The sequence below is a fragment of the Poecilia latipinna genome, unplaced genomic scaffold (assembly GCF_001443285.1).
Source record: "Poecilia latipinna isolate Pla-1442-1.1 unplaced genomic scaffold, P_latipinna-1.0 Scaffold180, whole genome shotgun sequence".
In the NCBI taxonomy this organism is placed as follows: domain Eukaryota; kingdom Metazoa; phylum Chordata; class Actinopteri; order Cyprinodontiformes; family Poeciliidae; genus Poecilia; species Poecilia latipinna.
Genome location: NW_015112796.1, coordinates 129277 through 146656, shown reverse-complemented (window position 1 = coordinate 146656; position 17380 = coordinate 129277). Strand labels below are relative to the sequence as shown.

The following is a 17380-nucleotide window of genomic DNA, read 5'->3' as shown; positions in this document are numbered from 1 at the left end:
GAAGCCCTCGTTTTACGTTGTCTTGCCAGCGGAAGTCACAGAGGAAACGCGCCGCACGTGTTTTAGCTGCAGATTTTGAAGGTTACAGGAGAGGCAGCGGCTGGGATTTCTGTCCGCAGCAGAGGGTCAGAGGAGCGGCGAGGGTTGCGGTTAGAGGCCGGGGCTGAGCAGCACGGAGACGGCGACATGGACCCCATGAAGGCGCAGCAGCTGGCGGCGGAGCTGGAGGTGGAGATGATGGCTGACATGTACAACCGGTAAATGCTCTGCTAGCAAACCAAAACCGTTGCTGAGTTTTGCACGCACACACAAAATAAATAAGGTGAATGTCGATCATTCAAGTGTTTTAGGTTGATCTAGAATATATTCTGATCAGAAGGACTGTTTTCCACCTACAACTTATAAAGTCGTACATTTTGTATCTTAAATTGCGCAATCCATAACTAATGTATGTTCACCCCTCGACATTTGTCACGTTACACTTAATGTAAGCAGATCCTTTGATCCAAACCAATCCACTGTAGCTCCGCCTGTATGTTAAGGGTCCATTCATCATCATCATCCTATTAATTATGTACAATTTCTCAGTCTCGACTAAAATGAATCCCCACAGCATGATGCTGTCACAACCATGTTTCAGCATGAGAACGGTTTGTTCAGGGTGATGTGCATTTTGATATATTTTTTGCATGTAGGATTCAAAAGTTAAGTTTTGGTTCGACCTAAGCCCTTCTTCCAGAAGGACAACCACATGGCTTGCAATGAACGTCAGCAGTAACTCAGTCATAAGGTCACGATTTATAGGCTGAGCATAAATGATAAGTGTTGCATTCTTTTTGAAATCCTGCCCCGGTCTTAAGGTGAGTTTTCTATAAGATAATAAAATATACAATCAATAATGTGTTGAACTTAAATTACAGTATTTCAATAAAATAAAAATTAATAACAGAAAACAAATTATTTTATGAGTGTCTACTCTTGTATAAAGCCAAGCCAGCTCAAAGGGTAATTTATTGAGAGTCAAGTTGTTATGCGGTGTAAAAGACATTTTTAAAAGTAAAAAAAAAAAAAATGTTTTGGCAACAGAGAAGGAAACGTGAATACACCTTTTACATGGTGGTGGTAGTATCATGCTGTGTGAATATTTTTCTTCAGTGTGTCAGAGTGTGTCAGGTAAGAAACACAGGTGCAGACAAAATGGAAATCATGTCATTTTATTACACTTTTACACATTTCTGCTACTTTGTGTTGAGAGTAAGATTTATTTTAATTATCTAATTTCAGAAGATGGCACTGTGAGAATGTGATGTTTGCTAAAAACAATTCAAGCCCTCCTGGTAGCACTGGTGTGATGAGACGGGGAGTGTTCCAGCTAAGACTGTAGGATCCAACAGCACAATAATGCACACCGTTTGTAATTAATGCAACATGTGAATGAAGAAAGAGTTTCATCAGCTTCCCTCGTCCTGTTGATCACAACACAGTGGAAGTGCAGCTCAGTAAACATCAAGTGACTTTCTGTGTTGATTGATGTCATGTTCCCAATATGGTGCAAGGTTGTAGAGTGGGGAAAAAACATTTTTTTCAAAACATGTACCAAACTTGTTCCCTGATCTACAACATTTTTCCATTTTATCTGGACCCACTCACTCCAGATCTCCTGAAATGTGCTCAGTCTGAAATCATCCTGCTGACGTCAGGTGTGCAGCAGGTGTGTAATGAGAAACAGAAACTCCTCAAAATGGATGAGTGTGTGAAAATTAGGCCAGCATGAATAAAAGACAGGAAATGTTTCCGGAAGTTGTCTGAGTTTGTTTTAAATTGATTCACAACAGGGGTGCGTGGATTCATTCCTGTCATCTCTGGTTGACTCATGCTGCTTCTTTTCAGTCGTTGGGTTCTTTGAAGTAATATTTCTCACATTGCTGATAGTTTTTCTTTCTGTCTATGTTTTACGATCCGTTTTGAGTTTCTCGGTGCATCGTCCTGTTTCTACCACGTGCAGCACTTCTTACAAAGGTTTTGATTTATTAGTGAATGTTTAAATCGAAGTGTCTGGAAAAGTTGTTTTGTGAAATGTTATGTTTATAATTTGAAGTTGCACTTTTTGAGCCCAGCAATCATTCTTGTCGGCCATAACGTTTTGCGAAATTTCATTGAAATTCATTATCCTCCTGTTTGAACAAATGAATTCATTTAATGAATTAAAATTAAAATCCAGCAGGTGGTGTTGTTGAGGGTTACCAGACAGCAGATTTTGAGCATAAATGAAGTAACTTCTCTTTTTCTTTTTTTTCGACTTTTTGTCTGTATTAAATCAACAGTGTGGACTTTTTCTGTTCTCAGGATGACAAATGCCTGCCACAGGAAGTGCGTCCCGCCACACTACAAGGAAGCGGAGCTGACGAAGGGCGAGTCGGTGTGCCTGGACCGCTGCGTGGCCAAGTACCTGGACCTTCACGAGAGACTGGGACGTAAACTCACAGAGCTCTCTGTGCAGGATGAGGAGATGATGAGGAAAGCGGCGGTGGGGAGCGGATAGAGACTTTGAAGAAAACGACGTCTGTGTAGAGAAATGCAAGAGTTTGGGCTGGGATGTGTGGGATCTAACAGACTCATGTCTTAACAAGAGGGTGGGTAAATAAAAAAAAAGTTAAGTTAAAGGTTTTGAGGGTCCATTAAGATGAGATTCCTCCTCTTTTGCATCAGAGGATGACGCAAAAGGCAGCACTGAAGAAGTAATGGAGGAAAGTGGTTCTCCACAAGCCTCTCTGGATTTGGTTTCTTCAGATTTGCCTGAAGACCTCACCTGCAGAGAACCGCCTGGGAAGAAGGACATTTTACGTTCAGTTTTACGGCTAATTTCCAGCTGTCTCTGGTCCAGAACCATTCAAGCTACTGAGCTGTTACTGATTATGAAATGATCTCAGTCAGCCTTTCACATTTTTTTTTTCTGTGTTTCAAAAAAAAAAGTAAACTCCTAATATTGCATAAGGTCGCAGACATAGCCGGTCCAAGATATAAGTAACTTTAGCTGGTGCCTAGAGCCTCCAGACCAGCAGGGGGCCCCTTGTGTATACAAGTCTCAAAATTTCAGATTTGGAAACATATTTATTAAGAATAAGCTTACTTTTGTATTTGGTTCCCAAATTTTTGAATATTAAATTGAAAAAAAAATTTAAATGTAAGGTAAGATGTGATTTAAAGAACTAACAAATGTGGTAGAGAAAGATGGTTAACAGTCATGATTTAATGGACCTAACTTAATTATTTGTTTTGCTTACATTTGAACTGGATGTGTGTTTTTTTATTTACACTTGACTACAAATAATTTTTAATTTTTTTAACTTTCTTATAAGCTCTCAGGCCCATATGTCCTGACTTTAGACGGTATTAACAACCACACACCAGATATGACTGTCGACAGAATAAATAAGTCTGCGAACTAAATCTGCCTACAAAATGTATTTGCTGCTATTTCTTTAGTAATTAATGGAAAACTATTAATTCTAGGCTCAAGGAATTCATTCTGTGATGGTGTCAATTTATCTTAGCAGGAAATCATCACACTGTCAAACTGAGACTAAAAGAGATATAAGGGTTTGGGTTGGTGGGCGTGATCTGCCCAGGGCCCCAAATACTCTAGGGTCTGCTCTGCCTGCATAGTTAAAGCTCTACTGAGTCTACAACTAATTTGGAAAACAGTGGCTGTGTTGATTGAGATGAAGTGTTTTTAACCAAGACACTATGCAACATTTGGTAACACTTTATTTGAAAGGGTGTGACTGACATGACACTGTCATAAACGTGACATAACACCTGTCATAAACATGAAGGCGTCTTTATGAATGTTTATGACAGTTGTCGTGAAGTGTCATTCAGTAAATGACACTTTTAATGCAAAGTTGCTCTAAAAGTTGCATTGAAAGTCCATTAAAATTGCCATAATGATTTTTGTAAATTATTTGTGCCATAATGATTTTTGTAAATTATTTGTGCCATAATTTACAAAAATCATGGCACTTTTAATGGACTTTCAATGTAACTTTTAGAGCAACTTTTCATTAAAAGTGTCATTTACTGAATGACACTTCATNACAACTGTCATAAACATTCATAAAGACGCCTTCATGTTCATGACAGGTGTTATGTCACATTTATGACAGTGTCATGTCAGTCTTATGCACACCCCTTCAAATAAAGTGTTACCCAACATTTACTCATCATTTTTTTTTCATGTCCAGCTGTTGCTGTTTGGTTCATCCAGATAAAATGGACTCTGCTCTTTGTTGTGCTTGTGTTGACTTGGTTTGGCTCTTAGCGGACCACAGTGTTTCGTCGATTAAAATTTGTTCATGTGCAAACTGCAGTCTGTTGTTAACCACACTCAATAAAAACAGTGAACTGTGTTTATCTTCTGAGAAACTGAATCTGTCCCATGCTTGATGCATCTCAATTAGCCAAAATTAAAAACATTTGTCAGTATTTCAATAAGAAAAGTGGTTGAAAGGGCTATATTCCAAGTTTTTATTTGTGTTTGATTATTATGGCTTATAGCGAATAAAAACTTAATTCATTTTCCCCTCATAGTTAGGATGCCACATAGGAGCAACGGAAATGAAATTTTAATTGTGGAACATTATGTTTTGGCATCACAATACAAGAATGGTACAAGAATGAAAAACTGGCTCATTGCAAATTATTGGTCAGTCACGTTTTTTCATTTTATTTTCATAGTAAACACAAACACCACAACTTTTTGTCTTGTGTACACTCATTCATTAACGTGGGTTAAATACATAAATGCAAATGAACGAGGGACTGTATCCACTTCTTCCTGACTATAAATTAAGCAAATTTTCTACATTAAAAAAATAAAAACTACTGATTCCAAAAATGTAGAACATTTTGTATCTACAGGGATTTATAGATGATCTCTCTCTCTCTCTCTCTCTCTCTCTCTCTGTATATGTCAGACTGTTTTTTCATATTATTAAAATAAGTTTTTCGGTTTGTGAAGGTCAAATTTTAAAAAATTGTTTAAAAATTGCGTTCTCTTACAGCCCACTCGATCTTTCAGTTTTGACCCGCATTCCTGACCCATCAGTTCCAATTTGTTTATTCACAGCTGTCCAGTGGACAGTCATTGACGTCCTCCCCAATGAGGGTAAGCTCAGCTGCAAAGGTCCCTGCTCAGGAAGCAGACAGTTCACACAGGGCGGTATTATTTTAAAAAGCTAGTGGAAGAAAAACATAGAAAAGGCATAAAAAGGTGCATAAGAAACAACATTGAATGGATTGTGACTCAAAGCCCGTTCAAGGATTGAGATTGATGAGGTGTGGGCAGCAGCTGGATTCAGTCAGAGGAAAGCCATTTTTGCATTTCATTTTAAAACCAAGGACCCAGAGTCTGGTAGAAGAGCAGAGAGGAACAGGATCCAAGCTGCTTGAGGTCCAGTGAAGTTTTTTCTAGCCTGTCTGTGATAACTTGTGTCACCTGCTGGTCCAGATTATTTATTTATTTTTTTTTATCAAGACCAGAGACAGCATTTTTTCAGCGAAGGGACTTTGACAAGCTTTGTGGAGATGCTGATTTCATTTTCCATCAGGACTTGCCACCTGGCTGCGATAAGTACAAACAGATTCATGACCTTAGCCTCAGAGAAAATGAGCTGAAAGTCAAATAAAGCAAACTGGACTTCTTAACACCTGATCAGCACTACAGGCGAGGCATCTCCAGCCCTGCACTGATGCCAAAAGAGCCTCAACCAAATATTAAAAAGCATTTTATGTAGATTTGTATTTGTAAATTACCTCTAAGGCATTGCGACACTAACAAACATAATCAGATTTTACTCTGATTTTACTCATTTTCAGATTGGAAATGAATTTGTCGACCATCTTCTAATTTCTTGACACGTACCAGCAGTCTGCCCCAACATGCGTCTCTCTTTAAATGGGAAGGATTCAGCTGCTGGGAGGTAAACAAAAGTTCATCGGTGTGTTGCCGTGAGAGTATAGGCAGGGCTTCCTCAGCATGAGTGTGTCTGTACCTTTAAGACAAACTGCGACGCAGCAGCGGTGAGGAAGTGAGAGAGCAAACTTTCGTTTCCCCCGTGAAACTTTTTATTTATACCTGCGAGGCTCTGCTTCAGAAACGGGAACCAACAAACAACTGAGACTAGAAGTAGCAGAGAGGGGGGAGGCGTCCGCATGTCTCTGCCTGGCAGGTGGACACTTTGTTCATTCTGCAAGAGAATCCTGAGACCGACGTGGTGAGTGAATTTTCACTGTTTTCTTAGATAATAAAACAAGGAGGCTGTAATATGAAGGATAGCTGGAAACACGCCTCAGACTGTGGGGTGGAGCAGGTTTCAGGTTTGGAATGGGACGTTTGTGCGCCACGAAACCAGCTGCCATGGTACTAGCCCACCCACGCCTAATGACTGCATTATTAAGGGCCAACAAACGTGTGCACAGTTGGTAAAATATTTTAAAACTTAACTTTGTTTCCAAGAGAAATAGTTCTAGCACAAGAGAAAACGCTTGTACAGCTGAAGAAATAAAAAAAGAACATTTTTTTTTTGACAATTATTTGAAACTATACACATTTATTTAGGACGGGAGAGCTCTTGTTATATAGTTTTAAATGGTTTTAAAGACTTAAGGCCTCCGTGACCTGCGAAAACAGTTGGTCATCACTTCCTCATAAACTTTAAAGTCAGTTCCTAAAGCGCAAAGCTGATGATAGCTTGTGCCCTGGCCCAGTTTTTAAGAATTTGATGGCTTATTTTACTTTAAATTTCCGTATGCATGTAATAAACACATGAAATTTTGATGATCCAACCGATGGATATATATCTGATTTTTATAAAAAGGTCACGTTTTTTGCTTATTGTTAATTTGGCAAATATTAATTTCATCATAGATCATTGACACGTGATGGCGTTGATTTCTGATTTCAAGTTTTCTCCTGAATATGTGCTAAAATTGTAAAGTGCCTGCCAAAAATATTCACACTCCTTGAACGTCTTCACATTTCATACATTTGCATGTATTTTATTGAAATTTATCTAATAAACCAGCACAAAGGAAGATCATTAAGGCTGTGTTTTTATTTAATTGTACTACAAAAGAGAAAGAGAAAAAAAAACCTTACCATAGCATGATACTGCCACCACTGTGTTTCACTGTGTTGATTCTGTGTCAGTTAATAAATAACTTTGTTTTGATTGGTCATTTGCATGAAAAGCAAATAGATTAACAGAAAAAAATCCCCTCAGATTGCATTTAGAAACCTGAAACCACAAAGTTTTTTCCTTACTTATTAAAAAAATTTATTAAAAGAAAGGAGAAATTCCCATTGCTATTAATATACTTCAGGAAAGAGGTTATGTTTGGAAAATAGTCGGCTAAAATAAGTTGAAAAAAGAAAATAACTAATCCACATGCAAATAACATTCAAACAAAACACAAATATAAGGACAAATAAGAAAAAAAACCCCCTCCATAATAATAAAATTGAAACATCTGACAGGATGAAGGATGATCGTAATAACTGAAAGGTACATTGTCAAAAAGGCTGTTGCTTTCAAATAATAATTGTTTTTGCTGTTTACTTTTTAAAACGTGTCAATAATCTTTGATATTGTGTGTTTATTAGGCAATTTTTTTTGTTTCCATCCATTTGTTGTTCTTAATTTCAACTTTAGAAGTAATCTAATCTCCAGGTATTATTAGTTATATTGATAACTTGTGTAGTAATAGGACTGTTATTTTTAATAGCAGATTATTTTGTTAATTAATCATTAACAAAATATTGGTGTGGTGGGGTACAGAATGAGGCTGCACAGTGGCAACAGCAACCCTTCTGCTGTTGCCTTGCAGCAAGAAGGGTTTGATTCCTAGCAGACTACATAATGCATAAATGTGCCTCAAATTATTTAAAAAAAAGTATTTATTGCTATTTCAACAAATCGTTAAATACAATTTCAATCAGTTTAAGAAGTAAAGTTTTTTTTAATCTTGTGCACTGCCCTCTTTTGGTCACCAGATGGAGGCAACTGTGGGAGAACAGCTCATTGAGGATAGCAATCAGGTTGTAGCGCCTCCCAATGGTGGCGCGGGCGAACTGCTGGATGTGGGGCAAGAGGGAGAGGTGAGCTCTGATTAGGATCAGTAAAAGATGCTGATTTCTTGACGTAAACAGCTGCTGACGTAGCTTCCTTTTTCTGCTCAGATGGAGGAGTTTCTGGGCCCACAGGCACAGTACAATGAGGAGGAGGAAGAAAGGAAGTACTACAGAAGAAAGCGGCTGGGAGTCATCAAGAATGTTGCTGCCAGCAGCTTTGGAGCCATGATTGTGTACAGTGTTTATATGGGTGAGCGTCTAATCATCCATTCATCCATCCATCCAAAGGACTGAAACTTCTGGAAATTTGAGTCTGGAGGCGTTTGGAATTTTGGAAAGATGTGCTGGAACCTCGACAGAGAAAAGAGATAAAATAGCACAGATTAAGATGTGTTTATATCATCCTGCGTTTGTTTTCTCTAGGCCTTTTACAGATGCAGCTGACTCTTCATTATGACATGACCTACCGTGAGGTAAAATACAGCAACCTCGGTCTTGAGGACATCGACCGGAAGATGCTGATGGGCATCAACGTGACCCCGATTATCGGCCTCCTTTACACCCCCGTACTCATCAGGTAGAGTCACACAGACATAAAGTAAACATGAATCCCTTTATCTTTATCTAATGGTTCTTTTTTTCCCCACATTTTATCTCTTTCTCAGGTTTCTTGGCATTAAGTGGATGATGTTTCTGGCCTCAGGAATCTATGCACTATTTGTCTCAACCAACTACTGGGAGCGGTACTACACATTAGTCCCTTCAGCTGTAGCCATTGGTGTGGCCATTGTGCCTTTTTGGGCTTCTTTGGGAAGTTACATAACAAGGTGAGGCGCAAAGCGCTAAAGAAGACATGTTTTTACTGATCCCTTTTGCTTCAGGTTGAATATGAGCACCGTGTCTGTGCTAAGGTGTTTTGGTTATTTTCAGTTAATTTGAGATATGAGTATCCATAAAATAGCACCTACTAGAGAAACTAGGGAAGCAAATGAATTACATACAAACAAACAAACAAACAAACAAAAATCACATCATCAGACCTCCTGCCTCCATAGTCACCTGGTCAGATAGCAACCATGATTCACTATTTTGTGTATTCTACACAATACAGCATAGTTGTCAGCAAAGAGACATACTTTTACTTTAACTTGAGACCTTTGTCAGTGGCAGGACCTACAAAAATCAGGCTGCTGAGCATGATGATGTTGTATATAAAGGGGTGAAAAAAAATCATGGACAGAAAGCCTACACGACAATGTTGAACTCACCCTGTGAAATCCCAAACTGGTTTTGAAAATCTTCAGTGGTCCGGCTCCTCGTGATGTTTTGGTTCCTCTTAGAGCTACCGGTTCAGTAACCCATGGAGCATCCGGTAGGAGGTGTGTGGCCCTTTCTGTAAGAAATCTGGAAGAAAGGTCCTTTTCTGTGTAAGGTGTCAGTATGAGGAGCTGCTTCACTGCAGATCTAAAAATGAACACAGCTTAGCATCATTTGAGTTTAAAAGTGAAGTAGTGTGTAAGGACTGACAAGTTATGCCGTTACAGCCGACTGCCTCCATTTTTTAATCAATTTGATGATGTGTTTGTATCATCAATTTGATGATGAGTCTGTGTTGTCTTTTGTGTTTGCATTTTAACTTATATTGTTTTACTATTTGTGATGCGATCATAAGCCCAACTAGGAGCTGACATTGGAGACTATCTTAGACCAGTAGAGTTGTTTTCTCTATAAAATTGTCCCCAGAAAAGGCATAATTTATCTATGTGTTTGTGTTTAAATAAATGTGTTGTTTTTTTGTTGTAAAGCTCATTCTGCCACACACATTCCCCTCCCCTCCTGCAGGATGGCGCAGCAGTACTATGAATACGCCAACTACAAGGAGGAGCACGTTCAGGAGCAGAGGAAGCTTCCAAAGGGGGCGTGCTACAGCTACATCATCACCTTCCAGTCCATTTTCTTTGTCATCTTCAATGTGAGTCTGTACCTTTGCCCTTGCTCTGCAACCGTTTTCCACCCGCGCGTCATATTGTGTAAAACCGACACTGCACACGAAGAGAAAATCAACGTAAAAGTCTTTGTTGTATTTTCTTCCATGTCAGCTGAGCTTCGTCTTCGCCGAGTTCCCCATGCGTCTCGTCCTCCACGAATACCTGCATGAAAACAGCCACGTTCTCTGCAACGTGAAAACATGTGGTAAACGCATCCCGTTTTGAATGGGGACAGATGAGGAAAGCACTTCACTGAAGAAACTCTGAAAATAATATTTCAGTCTGAGAATAGTTATGTCTCATCAACTTATTTGCATTTGATTATGTTTTAGCAGAGAGGAAAAACAAAACTCCAGCCAAAAAGTGTAACACATGGACAGAAAAAATAGATTAAGGCTCTTTATTAAGTTACCACATTTATTTCTTCTTGTTTAGTGTTAAACACGCTACATCATTTATTTATTACTTATTAGCACTTCTTAGTTTAGATGTATAAAAAAAAAATCATATTCTCATCTCACCCTGAAAATGATAAAAAACAGACTTTATTCTGCTCACTTGGTCTGTAGGTATCATGTAACCTAGTGGTCCACTTTTGTCTTGGGTGATACTCAGAAAGGGGAAAGACAAAATAACGTGTCAAGTGTTGAGGTTCATAAATTAGAAAATAGCTGCATGTATTCACCTACTTCTTCAAAGTTGCACATATTTACAATTAGAACAAAAAAAAAACAGGAAAGAAAATGGCACTAAGATTAATTTAGCTTCTAAAGACTGACGTGTTAAGTAAGTAGCAGGCAACATTTTGTCAAGTTGCTGTCAGTGCATGGGCGTTGCGTAGGGGTCAGAGTTTAAACTTTAAAGTGTTTATTTCATACATCGAAGTGCGATGTGCCAAAAATACTGCAGTTGGTAGCTTTTGCTACAAATATAAATATTTTCTGCTGTGCACTGCTGTCCTTTTTAGTCATGTAATCCTGTTAGATTGAACTTTTGTGTAACAAACATGCCAAAGAATGGACTCTACTGCTGAGTACGGTGAAGAATCTGTGATGCTGTGGGTCTGTTTTTTTTGTTTCAAATGCTGTTACAGTGAATGACATCATGAATAGTTTGAAATACTAAAAGTCCTTATGTAGAAATTTGGTGGATTCTGTGAAAAAACTAAAACAATGATGTTATGTGGTCTTTCAGCAAGATAAGTATCCTAAACTTGAGGCCAAAGCAACACAGAAACGATTCACTGATGAGAAAATCAACCTGGCTAAATGGACATTTTAGTCCTTCAGAAAAAAGCGAACCTCTTCATGAGGAACTGAAAACCCTGCTGCTATTTGCAGCCAGACTGGTTTCTAAGATGGGTCTGCTCCTCTCAGGAAGTTCATCTTCTGTAAACCCACATCAACTCTTCCTACAGTTGTTCTTGCACAGAGTTTCTCTTTAAACTGTTTTTAATTCAATCCATAAAGCCTTCACTGGTTTGTATTGCCTTGGGGTTCAGGGACTCATCTACAGTCGGTTTGATTTATTTTCTTAAAGTGGAAGTGCAGACTTTTCCTCCAGTTCATGCAACTTTATAACATACAAAGCCTTAAACATGAACTCTCTTTGAAAAACCACCACCTCTGATAGTTTCCCTTTTTTTTGTCACACACACTGAAACTAACTTTATTTATATCTCTGAGAAACTGAAAGCAGAATTTTCCAAACGCCTTTGGTGTAAATCTTCATATTTGCAGCTGTTTTCTACGATCAAACCTGCCTTTTTATCCGACGTTCAGGTGCTGCAATCAAAGGCATCATCCCGGGCTTCAACAGCACCGTTCTGAGAAACCTGCCCCGCTCCATGCTGCTCATCGAGGTGGAGAGCATCCTGATGGGTTTCGCCTTCCTCGCCATGATTATTGTAAGAGATGCGCCAGGGGACAATTTTACATTATTCTTTAGAGTTTAGATCAATAATATGATCTTTTTGCTGTGGTTCTTTTAAACTACAAAAATCTCTTTGATAGTCGTACTAAGAGTCATTATTTGAAGAACGATCGTAGCTATTTAATAAGTTGTTTTAGTTTTTTTACTCTCCACTCCTTGCATGCTTCTTGAATCTGCATCTTATAAGTGGCAAAAGTCAAATACAGTTCCTACATTCAGTTCTTGTCGAGATCCCATTAGACCGCATTGTTATTATTCATTGTGTGCAGCAGCAGCACCGCTTCCTGTTTTACCCACTGTTTTCAATAACAGGTCATTTGAAAGCTGCTGGTCTTGTGTGTGGTTACTTCTTGCTCTGGCGTCAAACATTTGACCTCAAGCTTTCTCACCGAAGAGGAATAATAAGACATAATCGGAAAAACGTAAATTATTCACTGCAAAATAGAAATAGAGCCTTAAGTATTTATTCTTGGAGAACTTTATCACATTTTGTCATGTTGCAACCACTAACTTCAACACCTTTAGTGGCCGTAGCTGTCATGACTGCTTTCCCAAACAGTCCAAACTCCTCGTGATGCGGAGAATATTTACTTTACTCAGCGTTATCTTCACTCAGCATGACCTATAATCAGTGTGTTTTCTTCCCACAGTTCCTGCTGCTGTGTGGCCCCGCCTACCGACCGACGGAGGAGATCGACCTCCGGAGCATCGGCTGGGGGAACATCTTCCAGCTGCCCTTCAAGCACCTGCGGGATTACCGCCTGCGGCTGCTCTGCCCTTTCTTCATCTACAGCGGCCTGGAAATGCTGTTTATCATCAGCGGATTCTCACTGGTACTGAAATGAATGCGCTGATTTTCTACAGTGACCTGCCGGTTACATCCAGCTTTGATCGTAATAAATTGTATAATTATCTTCCCCCCCAACCCCCGCCCCAACAGTCCTATGGCGTCTGCATTCTGGGCATAAAAACCCTCTGGCTCCTCATCCTGGTCTACGGCCTCTCCTGCTCCGTGTTCTCCCTCCTCTCTCTCAGCCTCCTGCGCCTCCCACGATGGGTGTGTCTGATGGGGGGCGCTGCGGTGCATGGAGTCCTGCTGGTGGTTCTCCTCGCTCTGACTGTTAAGCCAAACTCACCGGAGTATCTGGGTCCCCTGCTGGGGATCACGGTGCTGTGGGGACTCGGCAGCGCCCTGAACAAGACAGGGGTCAGCAGTGAGTATCTGTGATCATCCAGCCAACATCATAACTAGGGCTTAAACGATTAATCGACTACTGAAATTATTTCTATCTATCTGTCTGTGTATTTTTTGCTTCACTCTACATTTATTTTCTTATTGAAAAAATTAATTTATTTGTATTTGCATATTTGTATGTATTTCTAATACTGTGTAAAAAAAGGGTTAAATGGTTAAATTAAAAATCTGCAGAACGTTCTTGTTTTTTTTTATCCAATTAATCCATTAATCATAATAATAATTGATAGATCAATCAAATAAAATAACTGTTAGTTGCGGCCCTAGTCACAGCACAGCCACTCTTTTCACTGTAGATCGTTTGGTTTCGTATTTTTAATGATAATAGGAATATTAAACAGGCTAACATTAAAAAACACTAATACACTCTTAACATTCTTAATTGATCCTAACTTAGATGCTTTTTAAAAAGGATTTTGAATTCTTGTGTTGCCCTTAAAATGGTTTTTCTCGTATGATCGTCTCTGTGTGCCCCAGTTGTTGTCGGCCTTCTGTACGCTGAGGAAAAAGAGCGCCTGGATTTCATCTACACCATCTACCACTGGTGGCAGGCCATCGCCATCTTTGTTGTCTACCTCTGGTCCCAGATGCCCATGAGGGTACGTTTTAGCTAGTAGTGTTTTCCTGGATGTAATTTTATATGCTAATATTTGTCATTTTATTAATCCTTTTGCCTCTTAGGCTAAACTGTCCATCCTGCTGGCTACGTTGTTACTGGCGTGCTACTGTTATTGGGTGATGGAGCGCCGCGTGGCACAGAAAGTGAAGCCCAGAATGCCTCGCATCCCTCGGCCAAGACACAAGGTGACCCATCTCTCTGCGCATGTCCAGCTACTTAAAGGGAAAGCACAGATTTTATAACGTAAACGTAAGCAGTTGAAATCTTATCTGCAGTAGTGATAATCCAGATTAGTTAGTCCTTGAGACTAATGCTTGTTTTCAGTTTCCTCATGTTTGCCTCGGGGTGTTAAACAGAAGTTAATACTTTTTAACACAGGAAAATGAAGTAAGAGGCTGTGTACCTCTCATGATCTTCCTGTGTGAAACACAAACTGAGAACAGAACATGAAGTGTGATTTCAGTTGAAACAAATGTCTTATTTAAAATAAGTACAGAGGTGTTGGCATCGTACCGTGGGGCTGCTTTGTTGCAGGAGGGACTGGTGCACTTCACAAAACCGCAGAGACAAATGTAGAGACATCTGCCATGAAGATGGAGCGTGGGTTCAGTTGTGTCTTTCAAATAGACTAAACGTGGAGCCACATCGGTTACGAATGTGCTTAAAGATAACAGGGTCAATATTTTTGGAGTCGTCATCACAAAGTACCGAACTCATGAACTCAAAATTTGAGGACAGGGTTGAAAAGATGTATGTGAACAAAGGACCAGAACTCCAGCAAACTGTTGTGAGAAGCTTGGTGGTGATTTTAAATCATTCATGAGACGGTGCATTCAGACTGGAAAAGTCTCATCCTTTCTGTTTGTTTCATGCTCCTGATGCCTCCTAATGCAGACATGAAAACTTGTTCATCTGCTTGTGCAGGAGTGACTGAGGTCTTAAAATCATGGCAAGGTTGTAAAGACATCCAAGTGGAGAGTAAAAATAAAAGCGTCTGTTTTTACCCTCAGGTGAAAGGCTACCGCTACCTGGAAGAGGACAACTCTGATGAGTCAGATTCAGAGGGAAGCGAGGAGGATGACGACGAAGACGAGGAAGAGCGGACGGAGGAGGATGAGCGCGTTGTGGAGGAGATGGTAGCAGGGGACAGGGAGGAAGGAGGCCGGGACGCCAGAGCCGAGGGCGCTGACTCGCCCGGAGCCCGGAGAAGAGGGGCCGAAGGTCGGGGGGCCCACGCGGAGGACGACGGGAGGGAGATATGACAAAATGAAAGAACGAGGAACACGTGGAAGCGCTACGCTACCATAATGTTAACTGGCTATATGTTTAAAGCTCAAAGGGAAGAAGGCCTTGAGCAGCGAAACGTTCTGCATTATGGTCACATCTGGGTAGAATCGTCTGTGGATCGTCCTAAGAGCTGGTTAGTGCGGCCAGCTTTGCCTTTTTCAGATCATTGGAGTGGGAAGGTGGCATACGCCTCGACATTTTACACATTTTTATGTATTTCTCTGGTGTGTTATGTGACAGACCAACACTTTTACTTCACATTGTTGCCCCACATTCATCTCCATCCGTCATCCCACAACCTCTGATTAGTTTAACTGCCCCTTCTGGGAAAAAAAAGCATCCCCACAGCATGATGCTTCCACCATCATGCTTCACCATGGTGATTGTTTGTTTCACAATTATGTGATACTTTGTGTTGGTCTATCACATCAAATCCTAAGGAAATACATTAAAGGTTCTGGTTGATGAAGTCTGGACAATTTCCCTGCTAATAAGCACCTTAACAAGGAACTACAGCTCTTGTTTGGTCGATTTTTAAACATAAAAATGTTCATAAGTTTATGGGCAAACAGATGTTTTCCCCCTCATGTCTTAAAATGTTATATTTTTACATGTGTAGAAATATTTTGCAGTATATTGAGGGCTGTACTTTCCAATGCTTGATCACACTCTGAGTCTACAGTTGCATATCTCTTCAGTTTCTTAACCACATGTATCTTAGCAGATGCTTAAAATTCATACACAGTTTTATGCATGTTTTTTTTCTTATTTTTAACCTAAGCAGCTGCCTTGAGGAGGCCATGACAGTCTTTAAGGGTGATAAAGCCTTAGAGATAAAAAACACATATTTTTCAGATATCAGTGTTTTATAAAATTTTGTTGGAAGGAAAGTTTTAAAATCTTTTTTTATCTTAAATGTATGTTTTTTTTATGTAATTTTGATGTTTTTGGATGAGACTGTATGTTTCTTGTTAACATGTTCTGTCTACAGGGGGGCAACAATTTAGAGCACAATGCTTTCAGTTTTCTATCCGCTCAATTTGCGCTCCATGTTTACCAGAGCTGTCGATGAGCAGGATCTTTTGTTGAATCTGCGGAGTACTTGGCTGTAAAAGAAAGATCTGAAAGAGACAGATTTGAATAATAATAATAAAAAAAATTAGCAATTGATTTTATCATTTGAATAGCAGCATGAAAACTTTGTATTAACAGCAGCAATTTTAAGAGAGCCTGCTTTATTCTGTTGAATGTGAAGGATAGCAGAGAAAAATATGAATGTGCCCTTAGATTTAATACAGTTCAGTATTCAGCAGTTCCTAAGGTGAACCAAGAAGGATGGCTGTTTAGTTAGCAGCTTTTATTGCCATTGGAAAATTCATAAAATCTGCAAAAATGCGTAAATGAAGCTACACTCATTTTCTAAAAAAGTGCAATGATTCGTCTACACCAAGCAAATAAACAGCTGAGGTGATTTATTGCAAACAAGTTCCGCTACAGATTTCTGTGTTGAACTATAGAAAACATTGTATTTCCAAACACACACACAGGCACACACACTGTTCAAAGAGAACTCAAACTCCTGATTAGAACAGCAATGAGGTTGTGGCATGGCAAAAACACAATAAAAAAAACATTTAACTTGTAGGGAAAATGTCTTGTTCCACGGGCAGATTATTTCATTTATCACTAGTACTTTTCCATCAGTATTAAGGAGTTATTGACTTAAAACAAGCATCTATATTACCCTGAAAAGTTAATTGTACTAAGATATTTGCTCTAGAAAGTAGAAAACAAATACTTGATTTTGTGGGGTCTCTTTTTGTGGAGTTTGTCTCTTCTCCCGGTACATATGTGGGTTCTCACCTCTCACAATTACACATAGGTCTGAATGGGTGAGTGTGTGTGTGTAGGTGTGTGTGTGTGTGTGTGTGTGTGTGTGTGCGTGCATGTTGTGATGGACTGGTGATCTGTCCACAGTTAAACAGACACTAAACTCTGCAGGATTTTTAAATGCTGCAAGGGGCATCTAACTTGTATCACTGACTGGATTTAGTCTGAAAAGCTGCACTTGAATTTATCTATCCAACTATTGAAAAGTGTTAAAAGTTTTCATTCAAAAAGTGCAGTTTCAGTCTTTCCCGTGACGCAGAAACAGCTTTGTGTGTGCT

The 17380-nt window shown here is 39.5% G+C and overlaps 2 protein-coding genes across 2 annotated transcripts; both read left to right on the top strand.

The window, feature by feature from the left end:
• Positions 1-31: 31 nt before the first annotated feature.
• Positions 32-3449, top strand: timm10 (translocase of inner mitochondrial membrane 10 homolog (yeast)). Its single transcript, XM_015030354.1, has 2 exons — positions 32-257; positions 2347-3449. The coding sequence occupies exons 1-2, from the start codon at positions 187-189 to the stop codon at positions 2540-2542; spliced, it is 267 nt and encodes an 88-aa protein (XP_014885840.1). The 5' UTR covers positions 32-186; the 3' UTR covers positions 2543-3449.
• Positions 3450-5088: 1639 nt separating this feature from the next.
• On the top strand, positions 5089-16605 carry unc93b1 (unc-93 homolog B1, TLR signaling regulator). The gene is made up of 13 exons (XM_015030351.1): positions 5089-6275; positions 8054-8158; positions 8240-8381; positions 8555-8708; positions 8797-8958; positions 9974-10103; positions 10231-10324; positions 11901-12025; positions 12702-12884; positions 12992-13265; positions 13784-13905; positions 13988-14110; positions 14936-16605. The coding sequence occupies exons 2-13, from the start codon at positions 8054-8056 to the stop codon at positions 15185-15187; spliced, it is 1866 nt and encodes a 621-aa protein (XP_014885837.1). The 5' UTR covers positions 5089-6275; the 3' UTR covers positions 15188-16605.
• The last annotated feature ends 775 nt before the right edge of the window (positions 16606-17380 follow it).